The sequence below is a fragment of the Exophiala spinifera genome, assembly GCF_000836115.1.
Source record: "Exophiala spinifera strain CBS 89968 unplaced genomic scaffold supercont1.5, whole genome shotgun sequence".
NCBI lineage: Eukaryota > Fungi > Ascomycota > Eurotiomycetes > Chaetothyriales > Herpotrichiellaceae > Exophiala > Exophiala spinifera.
This window is the reverse complement of record NW_015622517.1, coordinates 3,178,216-3,189,668: the sequence shown is the minus strand read 5'-3', so window position 1 is coordinate 3,189,668 and position 11,453 is coordinate 3,178,216. Positions and strand designations below refer to the sequence as shown.

Sequence of the window (11,453 nt, the reverse complement as noted above, 5' to 3'; positions counted from 1 at the left end):
GAAGTGGCACTTCCGAATTTCGGTCATACTGCCGAGTTCCCCGACACAATAAATACATCTATCTAGCTAACTAACTGGCTAGTCCTCCTCTTTATCACCGTCGTCATCATCGTACCGTCACGGTCGTCGTCACGGTCTCGGTGATTGTCTGTGTCACGGTGGGCGGTCCTGCAGCGCCTTGAGCTTGTGCCTGCGTCACTACGGGGCTCGGCGTGACGGGAACGACGGCCACGGGCCCTGCTGGACCTTGGTTTGGACCTTGGGCCGTCGTCGTGTTCGGGGTGCTGCTGGCCGGCCCCTGCCCTCCTTCCCCTTCTGTCCCGCTTGGCTGCACAGACGCCGTGGTCAAAGAGGTCGTCACCGCTGGTGGGAGAGTCGGGGATGCCGTGGACAAGGTAACCGGGCGGCCGGGCCCTTCGGTTCCTTCTGGGGACACACCCGTCTCGACTGGTGATAGTGCAGCGGCGCCAGATTGATCGTTGGACTCTTGTGCGGCTGACGATGGCGATGATGATGATGATGAAGAAGAAGAAGAAGAAGAAGAAGAAGAAGAAGAAGAAGACAAAGTACGCGAGCTGCTGTCGACCGCTATACTCGTAAGACCGGGTAGTGGTAGTGCCGTCTCCGCGACGCCAATCGTCCCTAGACCCGGGGTTATCGTAGTCGCAGGTGAGGCAGTAACGAAAACCACCGTCACCGATGCCAATGGTGACGAAGGGGACGGTGATGGCGAAGGTGATGATGTTTCGGTCCCTGCCCCGGCCTCGGTCTCGGTCGATGCTGAATTCGGTACGGAGGAGAGGTCGGTAGAAGACTGTTGACTCTGTTGCGTCGTTGGTTCAGCTTCTTGGCTGGCCTCTGTCCCTGCCCCTGCCCCTGCGCTCACACCGTTAGTGTCAGACAAAGTTGTGGTTGGGGCTGAGGCGGCAGTGACTTCAGCGGTGACGTCAATCGTCGTGAATACTGTTGTTTGTGCCAGAACAGTAGTGGTTGATGTGAAGTCATCGAATCCTGGCCGGGGCGACGTGACGGTCTCAGCTTGTGCTGGTGGCACGATGGCAGTCCCGGTTCCTATCACTGAAGAGGTGTTTGGATCACCGCCACCGACAGATGTAGAGGCAGCAGCTGGGTCGAGGGGCGTAGATTCGAATGTGGGCTGTGCAGCGTCAGAAATACCAGTCACCGTTGCCGGAGGTGTAGGTGTCTCCAACGATGAGAACGATGATGATGATGAGGTTGTCGCTGAACCTGCTGCGAATGTCTTTGACGCAATTCCACCTCCATTTCCGCTCGTTGTGGTCAGGTCGGCTCCGTCTTGCGTTGCTTGTGCTGTGCTGCCATCATCCGAAGCTACAACCGTGGTTGCCACGGTGGTTTCTGACACAATCGAGGCACTGCTGGTGGCCGTCGACGTGGCTGTCTGCGTCAAGAAACTCAAGTCGCTCGTGTTACCTGCACCAACACCTACTGCGGGCACTTTTCCATCCTCTGATCCCTTGCTGGCAGAAGTTGTCTCGGAATTACCACTTGAATCCGTTGCGGTCACTGCCGCCCCTGCTACTGCTGCTGTGGTTGTAATAGTGTCCGACGACGACACGGTTGCGCCAGGTGTGGACGTTGTGGCAGTGGCAGTTTGCGTCAAAAAACTCAGATCGCTAGTATTTCCTGCGCCAACACCCACAGCGGGTACTTTGCCGTCCTCGGAGCCGTTGCCTGTAGAAGCCGTCGCTGGTTCGGCGACGGAGCTCGTTTCTGCAGCCTTCACTTGATCTCCAGGATCCGTGGGAGCATGCCGTCTTCTACGGCCTTCTTGGGAAGTGCTGATGGTGTTGACGACGACCCAGCGCTTTGGAGGTTGATTAGTTCGGCGGATTACGTCGTTATGTCTGCAAGACAGGAGTCAGCGTGGAATCGATGTTGGAACAGGGAAGCTCACGTATTGATCGGACCTGCCGATGCCAAGGTAACGGAAGCAATGAATATCAATAAGGGCGTAGTAATCTGCATGGCCACGATAGTTTCCGCAGAGAATATGAAAGAGGAAATGGCAGAAGTGTAAAGGAGCTCGGCGGACAACAGAACACGGTCACAAGACTAAATAAATGAACGGCGCACGAAGTCAACGTCGGCAGTGATGTGCAAAAGGATCGACGACAAGAAAATGCAAGTTAGCATGGACCAGAAGAGTACAAATGTCCTGGCAGACCTTTTTGAAGCGTCGAAATCAGGCGCTGCTGGCTAATTGAGCTCATTGTCGGCGGCTGCATGCTGTCCCAGGACACAAAGGCTCGTTGAGAGAAGTGGTTTTCCATCTATGAAACATGAGCACGCAACTACCACAGCCAGATCTCAATATGATTGTGTTGTCAGGAACAGAGGAAGAGAATGACAATGGTTGGTATTGATGCTTCGAGACAAGAGTCAATGGGCGTCTGAGATCCGCGCGAAGGCTGAAGGTTTGACGTCGATTGATTGGCCGAGGGGCGCCGAACGAAGGGGGCGCCTCAGCCTCGTGTCTTTGGCCGTCGAACCGCCAGCCGCCAAATGTTTCCAATGTTTCGTTTCAGGATCGGCTCATACTTGTCCCGGTCGCTATATTTGCATCTAGATCGTGTTAGACACGGCGTCTATATTGTGTTTTACATCGTTGATATTACTGTACACCCGTCAATACAGGCTCCGCTTTTCATGGATTTCCTCGAATGACTGGATTTGGTCGCCGACTTCGAAGCTGTCCCAGTTCTCGAAGCCCATACCACACTCGGAGCCTTTACGCATCTCTGTCACGTCTTTCTTGATGTTCTTGAAGGAGTTAAGAGTGCCTAGGTAGAAATGTTAGTAACCAAAACTTCACTTTTGTAAACAGCAACATACCTGTGTAGACCACTTCGCCGTCCCTAAGAACTCGGATCTTTTCCGAGCGGCGAATGGTTCCGTTGGTCACTCGGCATCCTGCAATTTTCACTTTGGCCTTCTTGACTGTGATCTCAAAAATGTCGCCCACCTCTGCCTCTCCAAGGACCTTGTGGGTGATGATGGGCGGAAGTTGCTCGGCTAGTTTCTCCGCAACGACGTCGGTTACTTTGTAGATGATGTTGTGATCCAGGATCTGAACATTAGCGGCCTCTGCAAGACGTCGAATGCCGGTGTCCACGCGCTGATTGAACGTGATGGCATAGCCAACCTCCCCCGTAGCAGCAAGAAGCTTGATGTCAGATTCAGTCAACTCGCCAGTGCCACTGTGGACAACATTTGCGACAACTTCCTTGTTGCCAATAGTACTGACAGCAGAGACAAGAGCCTCCGTGCTTCCAGCAACATCGGCCTTGATGAGGAAATGCACTTGTCGTGGTCCGAGAGACTCTTTCTCAACCCAGCCTTCGTTGTCTTTGGGTCGTCGGTTTGCTTTCATCTTCATGTAGCCTTGTTCTCGTTCCCACTCGAGCACCTTAGCTCGACTCTCGGCCTCTTCTGTCCGAGCACTGTTGATAGCGGACAGGTCGCTAATGGTACGGACCGACTCTTCTCGCTCCTGGCGAACGGCAACCGCGTCTTTGGCTTGCTGCTCATCTGCAGCCTGGAGTACTTCTGAGCCCGCCATAGGGTCTTCGCCTCGCCAACCATCAATCTGAACAGGGGTTCCTGGAGCAGCCTCTTGAATCAGCGCGCCAGCATCATTGCGTAAGGTGCGAACTCGAGCCCAAGTGTTGCCTGCGACAATGAAGTCGCCCGGTCTCAGTGTACCACGTCGGACCAAGACAGTCGCCACGCGACCAGATTCGCCGACTTTAGATTCAATGATCCAACCTTCCGCTTGCCCATCGGTTTCGGCTCTGAAATCGTACACGTCCGCCAGCGTCAAGATTGCTTCTTCCAGGTCTGCCATGCCTTGGCCCGTTTTTCCGCTGACAGGGACCACTTGAAAATCGCCACCATAGTCCTCCACCACAATGTCATGCTGAGAAAGATCTCGTTTAACCCGTTCGATATCGGCGTCGTCTTTGTCAATCTTGTTGATGGCCACGATTATTTGAACGTTTGCTTCCAACGCATGCTTGATTGCTTCAATCGTCTGCGCCTTGACGCTATCGTCCGCTGCGACGACTAGGACCACAATATCAGTGACATTGGCACCCCGTCGACGCATGTCCAAGAACGCGGCGTGACCCGGGGTGTCGAGAAATGTGATATTTCGTTCTGAACCCGGCATCACAACCGAGAATGCTCCAATATGCTGGGTGATGCCACCATGTTCCGAAGCTACCACACTCGAATTTCTGAAATAGTCTAGAATGGTGGTCTTTCCATGATCAACGTGGCCCATAATTGTGACAATTGGCGGTCGAGGTGGTAGTACTGAAGGATCTTCAGGGGGTGGTCGAGGGACCAGATCCCTAGTTTCGTCGATGGTATCGATAATGGGCTCGAAGCCATAGATCTCTGCAAACATTGCAGACGTGCCCGAGTCCAGGACATGATCATATCGGGCTCCTTCAAACCCTTCTTCCTCGAGCTTATCGATGAAGTCTGCTAGCCGAACCTTTAACCCTTGAGCCAATTTTTCCACGCTGATGAACTCCGGTATCTGAATCTCGGGTCGCTTTTGCTCCACAGCTTCCATTTTAGATCTTTTGGATTTCTTCTTCCGTTTCTGTTCATCCAAAATATCCTCCACCATATCAGGGTCGAATTCAGGCCTACTACCCCTGTAGGCACTTCTCCTCTTGCCGGAAGAAACTTTGGCAGTCCGTGATGTATAGTCAGGGTTGTCCTCTTCCACGTCAAATATCCTGCTTCTTCGCCCACGGTCCTTGTCAGCCTTCTTTCTCCTGTCAGACCAGTCGTCCTCTGTTTCTAGAGTGGGTGTGGCTCCTCCGACGTCATCAACTTCTTCTATTTCAACATCGGAGCTAACAGGCGACCGGGGGCTTGTTGTTTGAGGTATACTTCCACTGTCATGATGTCGGGAAGGATGACGACCAGGCTGCTTAGTTGCCTTTCGATCCTGGGTCGAGCGATCGTGTGCTTGAGATCTCCATCGAGGTTCGCGTGGATTCAGCTGATTTGAGGTCCTCTCAGCCGCTGACCCTCGATCATCATATCTAGACCGATTCATGGGTTTGAGCGCTGCACCAATTCTGGAATGAGACAGTGGATCTGGGGCAGTGCTCTGGGATTGCGATCGCTCCTGACTTGCGTGTCTCCTACCAGGTAGATCATTTCTGCCGGAAAAGGGCCGAAATGAGCGACTCCGATCTCCAGATTGAAGGGCGTCTTGATCAACGGAGCCATCAGGTGCAGGAGGACCGTTCACTGCAAGCTTCCTGATCTTGAACCCACTTTCGGTACCTGTGAGCGATGTTTGAGTATCAGAGTCGCCGTTGCTTCGTTGTTTCGGCCCACCATGTCTTCCGAATCTTATTGGAGGCCCTTGTTGTCCGAAGTCTGAAGAGACTTGATCGAGAATGGCACTAGAACGGGACGGCCGCTGGGAGTCGAACGGTGTCCTAGAGGGATACCGGCCTTTCGGGCCGGGAGGATATCGTGGCTGAGAAGTATCGGTCTTTCGAGAATCGGACGAGGGAGATGGGCTCTGGGATGGGGACCTAGAAGGAAGAGTAGTTGCCACTTGCGCTGCGGCCGATAATGTAGGCTGAGGAGAAGGCGAAGACGGCGCTGTCCCCTTGTAGACGAGTTCAGCTTTTGGCGGCCGAGGGCTGGTACATATGGTACACTCTGATCTTCGAGGCGCATTGACATGATTACAGCGGCATCTCCAGCCTAGCAACTCTCGGGAGGGAGTATGTTGTGAAAAGTCATCCTCAAAATCTTCCACACGAGCAGCTGCAGCTCCGGCTGGACGCAGGTACGGTGCACTAGATCTATACGTTCGATGTTGAGGCCGTAGGGATGCTGCTCCCCGTAACTCAAGAGTATGCTTGAAGGCGCAGAAGAGGCATATCTCCCTTCGATGCAGTAGCTGGAACAGTCAGTAAATCTGTCCGAAGCCCTTAACAGGTACATACCTTGGGCGATACAACTCTTCGCATACTGCAACCAAATCTGCCAACGTTCAAAACGTTCAACAGCTCGATTTCGAGGGCTGGGAATTTGTATGGTCTGATCTCTAGCAACATGGATCTAATCCTCGTCTCGATACTTTTTTTGCCGGGCCAGCGCAGGCGCCGGAGCCCAGTGGGGATGATTGCACGCAGCCAATTACGGCCAGACGGCGTTGGCCGTGCCATGATATCGGCACAGGGAATTGCGTGCCCAAAAAATCAATTACTAGTGCCCCAGATCACATATACTCGTGTTCGACAAATACCCTGCACCCTGTTGGAATGAGGTGAAACCACTGCACACTTCTCGAGTCGCGGCGAGGTCCAACCCTGGGCATTGTGAGCAGGAATGGCAGACGGTGTCGAGGCGATCGAGGCGAAGGAGGCTATCGAGGCCGAAAATGCGAGCTGGGTCAGAACCGTGAAAGATCTGTCGGCCGGGGCTGCTGGTGGTGTCGCGCAAGTATTGCTGGGTGAGTCTCGCATGTGGTATTGAGATCTTGATGGTTTTGTCTGGAATGTTTGCAGGAGTTCTATCTCTGTTTATGGCTGAGAAGTAGAAGCTAACCCAGTTCTTCAGGTCAACCATTTGGTAAGCCAGAGAAAACACACTTTGATTCTTTCATCTTACGCTTCTAGATATTGTAAAGGTGCGACTCCAGACGACTTCAACATATCCAAGCGCAGCAGCATGCGCATCATCCATTTTGCAGAAGGAAGGGCCACTGGCCTTCTACAAGGGCACCTTGACTCCTTTGATTGGAATCGGAGCATGTGTCTCTGTGCAATTCGGTGCTTTCCACTATGCACGTCGGGCCTTCGAAGAACAGAATCTGAAGCGCAATCCCAGCGCTTCAACTGAGTTGTCGTATGGCCAGTACTATGCGGCCGGCGCATTTGCTGGCCTGACCAACTCCGTCTTGTCTGGCCCGATTGAGCACGTCAGAATCAGACTCCAGACACAGCCTCACGGAGCGGATCGATTATACAGCGGTCCTCTGGACTGTATTAAAAAGCTCTCTGCCCACGAGGGAGTTCTTCGCGGTCTCTTCCGTGGCCAGGCTGTCACGCTGTGGCGTGAGGCACAAGCTTACGGTGTTTGGTTTCTGACCTTTGAGTATCTGATGGCCCAAGACATGAAGCGCAACAATGTCAAGCGATCCGATATCTCATCGCCCAAGGTCGCCTTCTATGGTGGTCTGGCAGGCGAAGCCCTTTGGATAGCCAGCTACCCATTTGATGTCGTCAAGAGCAAGATGCAGAGTGATGGATTCGGAAAGGATCAGAAATTCAAGACCATGCGGGATTGCTTCTCCCAAACATGGAGAGCGGAAGGCATGAGAGGCTTTTGGAAAGGCATTGGACCGACTCTTGCAAGAGCCATGCCTGTGAGTGCTGGTACATTTGCAGTGTAAGTTATGGCCCCCTGGGCTCGGAAGACGTCCAACGGCTAACCACATTTTCAGTGTCGAGATGACCATGCGCGCACTGGGATGAGGTGAAGTGTGTAGAATCATATGTTGCGATGTAAGCAAGATCGCCTGTCTCAACAACATGAACTTCACGAACTCGGACTGTCCCCAGACAGGAATTAGATTGGACAGCGCCTAAAGGGGAAATCTGGTTGCTATTGTGGCGCGCTTATTCATACGACTGGTTGCCATATTTGTGGGAAAGGGATGCCATTTTCTGCGGAACTAAGTTCAACACAGTAACAATACATCATATGCCTCGCTGTTGACCATAACGAAAAATGTACAGACTAGAACGGGATCCTCATTGGAGATCCTATCTGTAGGGTGCATCGGCTCTTGCGACTGCAGCTAATTCTGGCTCCCACTTGTCACCATTTGCAAGCAATTTCTCCTTGTTGTACAGCAGTTCTTCTCTGAACTCCGTGGCGTATTCAGCGTTGGGCGTCTCCACAATAGCATCGACTGGGCAGCTTTCCTGACAAAGGCCGCAGTAGATGCATTTTGTCATGTCGATGTCATAACGGGTCGTCCGCCTGGACCCATCTTCTCTTTCTTCGGCCTCAATCGTGATGGCTAGAGCAGGGCAGATAGCTTCGCAAAGCTTGCAGGCGATGCATCGCTCTTCACCCGAGGGATATCGTCTCAACGCATGTTCACCTCGAAATCGCGGGGAAATGGGGCCCTTTTCGAAAGGATAGAAAATAGTGTAGCTGTATCACTACCGGTCAGACTCCCATATCCTCATTCTCAAGCTCAAAATGGTCACATACGGTGCTCTGAAGAATTGTTCTAGCACGACATACATGCCGCGCATCATCTCAGTCAAGAGAAAATAATTGCTGGCTTTATCCACCGCATTTTCATCTTCGTAAAATCGCTTTGGTCGAGGCAACCGGTAGCCCGAAGGAGGGGGGCCCGCTGGAAGGGCATTCTGAGGTCTCGAGGTATGAAATTGAGCTGTGGCGCGGAGAAAAGGTGTTCGCTCGGACTGTCGCAGGAGATTTGAAGCTGTGATCGGTCTCGCCACCAGCCGTGATGCTGGACGAAGTGACGACGCCATCTTGCGTACAAGTCACAGACTATTATTCAGGATGAGTGGCGTGCGCAAGCAAAGGGAGGAGAAAGAGGTTTCGGCGACGTCGAAGTGTACGAGCAAATGAAGTCAGTAATGGACAGGCTCTCATTCGCTGGAATCTCGATAACGGGGGAGGTGTCAAGTGGTCGCGTCTGACAGAACGCCAGCTCCTACTGCTTGTGCAAATCTCCCAATATAGGCGCAAATCACTGCCGTCAGACGCACCAATTTACTCGACACTTTGGAGCTCAAATGGCCCACCGTAGTGCTAACGATTTCCTTAGCTGTTTTCGACTTGCACTTTTGGCCGAGTTACGAGCTTGACATCAGAAAATCAATCATCTTCCCATCCACGCACGCATTGCCCTCTGACCTCCCTCATCGATACCGCAGAGTCCAATCGAAGCCGCCAAGATGATTCGCGCAGGTGCTGCAAGAGCCCTCTACGCAGTCACAAGGACCCAGGTTCCCCGACAACTACCTGTTTTCCGATCTCAGATCACTTCCTCTCTTCTGCAGTCCTCTCGAGTAACTCCTTCATTCGTCCTCCCCAGCATACGATGCTATTCCGCGCCTGCGGGACTCTCCAAAGATGAGGTCCAAGGACGGATAATGGACCTGTTGAAGAACTTTGACAAGGTGCGCTTCGGAAATAAGATTCGGTGAATTCAAATGCTAATAGCGCGCAGGTCACAGATGCATCAAAGGTACAACATTCTTGTACACACCAACGACAATCTCTCTGACCAGTCTATCTAGATTTCCGGCACATCACACTTCCAGAACGACTTGGGATTGGACAGCTTGGACACCGTCGAGGTGGTGATGGCAATTGAAGAAGAATTCAGCATTGAGATTCCGGACAAGGAGGCCGATGCTATCCACAGTGGTGAGTACAATCCAAAAACATGAGTGGATGCAGCTGACAAGATCAAGTCGACCAAGCCGTCGCATATATTTGCGCTCAGCCCGACGCCCACTAGGTCCATGTGGTGATAAAGGTGTAGATTGTGGTCAGGCCCAAAAAACCCATGGTTGTACATTTTCCTCAACCCTCGGACGCTGGATGGCAGTTGTACTATCAGAAAACAATATTAGATTCATGCGATCTCCACAATGGCACCCGATATGCTGGATCCCCTGAACACTTAATTTCCAGGCCTCCGTTTCTATCTTTTGTTATATACATGTCTTTACCATTGTGTTAGGACCTACACAATCTCTAACTTTCTCAGCTTCTCAATCTCGACAGCAGGATAGCCCAGTTCGGTCAGGACTTCGTCAGTGTGCTGACCTAGCAAAGGCGGCTCAAGCCTGACACTCATCGAGGCTCCCTGGAACTTCATGGCTGGCCCAATTAGTTTCAACATTCCGTCTTTGGCTGCCTCGAACTGATCGATATCTATTACCATATCTCTCGCCTCGGCCTGTGGATGTGCGAGTGCGTCAACAACATCGTTAATCGCGCCGTATGGCAGACCGCTGCCTTCAAAGATGTCCAGCCATTCGCTTTGCGTCTTTTCGGCGAACTTCTTCTCCAATATCGAATTGATCTCGTCCCGGCTTTCAACTCGCCCATCGTTTGTGCTGAACCTCTTGTCTTCTACCAATCCTTTGATTCCCATGCGTTGACAAAACCCTTTCCATTGTCTGTTGTTGTTGGCCGCGACGAACAGCATCCCATCTTTTGTCTTGTACCCCCCGTACGGCACGAGATTTGGATGGCCCAGCCCAAGCCGCTTACCTCGCCTCCTCTTCTCCGGGCCTTTGTCCAGGTCTAGATTCAGAGCAGCCAAGCCCACATTAATCAAAAGGCTCAAGCTACTTTCAAACAGACTGCCGTCGATTTTGCAACCCAGGCCAGTCCTGTGTCTCTGGTTCAGCGCCGCCAAGATGGCACCGTGCATGTACAACCCCGTGCACAAGTCTGCCATTGCGACACCGGGCTTCGTTGGCCCCCCGTGCTCATCGCCTGTGATGTGCAGCAGCCCTGCTTCCGCCAGCGCAATTGCATCGTACCCTGCACGGTCTCGACTTGGGCCGCTCGCGCCGTACCCGCTGCAGCTGGCGTAGATCAGGCCCTCGTTGTCCCGCTTGAGGACCTCGTACCCGAGACCAAGCTGCTCCATCTTGCCCGGGAGGAAGTTGTTCAGAACAACGTCGCTGTGACGCGCCAGTGCCTTGACGATGTCCAGCCCCTTGGGGTCCTTGAGGTTGACAGTCACGGAGCGCTTGTTTCGATTGACCGCCGCAAAATAAAGAGACATGTACTTGTGCTCGGGACGCCACTTCTGGCCTTCACCTGCCGTTCGCCATTGGCGTGTCTCGTCGCCCGTGCCGGGTTGTTCGACTTTGATGACCTCGGCGCCGTAGTCGGCGAGGATCTGTGTACAAAAGGGCCCAGCGAGGACACGGGACAAGTCGAGAACTTTGAGGCCGTGGAGGGGCAGATTGCCCGTTGTACTCTCGCCGATGCCGGAATGGGATCTCCCAGTTTGCTGTAGAAGACGGATGCGTCGTGTCCCTGACCTCGGACTATGGCTGGTCCATCTGCATAGCTGTGACACTGGGGTTCGCATTGTTGTTGTAACCTGTATCTGCTCCCGTGGCGAGATCAGGCTTCGAATATTTGCACTGTCGTACTGCCACTAACTCAGTCAGACTCGGGTCCCTGCTCGGAGCAAGTCTCTGAGCCAGATGACCCGATGCCCCAGGTTCACTTGACTATGTCCAGTCCAATAGCTCCCACAGTGCTTCCGCTAACGCGATCACCACAGGGTTTCTCTGAGGCTCCTGCTTGTGGTTGACTATCCAAGGCCGAGCTGTAGTCCCGCATAACAT

The 11,453-nt window shown here is 52.9% G+C and overlaps 6 protein-coding genes across 6 annotated transcripts; 2 read left to right on the top strand and 4 right to left on the bottom strand.

Annotated features, from left to right (window-relative positions):
• Nucleotides 1-106: 106 nt before the first annotated feature.
• On the bottom strand, nucleotides 107-2,007 carry PV08_07723 (uncharacterized protein; the record flags this gene model as incomplete). The annotated part of the gene is made up of 2 exons (XM_016382050.1): nucleotides 107-1,886; nucleotides 1,937-2,007. 2 exons carry the CDS (start codon nucleotides 2,005-2,007, stop codon nucleotides 107-109), a joined length of 1,851 nt encoding a protein of 616 aa, XP_016235152.1.
• Nucleotides 2,008-2,667: 660 nt separating this feature from the next.
• On the bottom strand, nucleotides 2,668-6,248 carry PV08_07722 (translation initiation factor IF-2; the record flags this gene model as incomplete). Its single annotated transcript, XM_016382049.1, has 3 exons — nucleotides 2,668-2,822; nucleotides 2,875-5,980; nucleotides 6,027-6,248. 3 exons carry the CDS (start codon nucleotides 6,246-6,248, stop codon nucleotides 2,668-2,670), a joined length of 3,483 nt encoding a protein of 1,160 aa, XP_016235151.1.
• A 163-nt stretch (nucleotides 6,249-6,411) lies between these two features.
• Nucleotides 6,412-7,477, top strand: PV08_07721 (uncharacterized protein; the record flags this gene model as incomplete). Its single annotated transcript, XM_016382048.1, has 3 exons — nucleotides 6,412-6,535; nucleotides 6,643-6,654; nucleotides 6,702-7,477. The coding sequence occupies 3 exons, from the start codon at nucleotides 6,412-6,414 to the stop codon at nucleotides 7,475-7,477; spliced, it is 912 nt and encodes a 303-aa protein (XP_016235150.1).
• A 373-nt stretch (nucleotides 7,478-7,850) lies between these two features.
• On the bottom strand, nucleotides 7,851-8,597 carry PV08_07720 (NADH dehydrogenase [ubiquinone] iron-sulfur protein 8, mitochondrial; the record flags this gene model as incomplete). Its single annotated transcript, XM_016382047.1, has 2 exons — nucleotides 7,851-8,247; nucleotides 8,308-8,597. 2 exons carry the CDS (start codon nucleotides 8,595-8,597, stop codon nucleotides 7,851-7,853), a joined length of 687 nt encoding a protein of 228 aa, XP_016235149.1.
• Nucleotides 8,598-9,026: 429 nt separating this feature from the next.
• On the top strand, nucleotides 9,027-9,595 carry PV08_07719 (acyl carrier protein; the record flags this gene model as incomplete). Its single annotated transcript, XM_016382046.1, has 4 exons — nucleotides 9,027-9,251; nucleotides 9,302-9,319; nucleotides 9,372-9,501; nucleotides 9,549-9,595. 4 exons carry the CDS (start codon nucleotides 9,027-9,029, stop codon nucleotides 9,593-9,595), a joined length of 420 nt encoding a protein of 139 aa, XP_016235148.1.
• A 228-nt stretch (nucleotides 9,596-9,823) lies between these two features.
• PV08_07718 (uncharacterized protein) lies at nucleotides 9,824-11,191 on the bottom strand (the record flags this gene model as incomplete). The annotated part of the gene is made up of 1 exon (XM_016382045.1): nucleotides 9,824-11,191. The coding sequence occupies one exon, from the start codon at nucleotides 11,189-11,191 to the stop codon at nucleotides 9,824-9,826; it is 1,368 nt and encodes a 455-aa protein (XP_016235147.1).
• Between the last annotated feature and the right edge of the window lie 262 nt (nucleotides 11,192-11,453).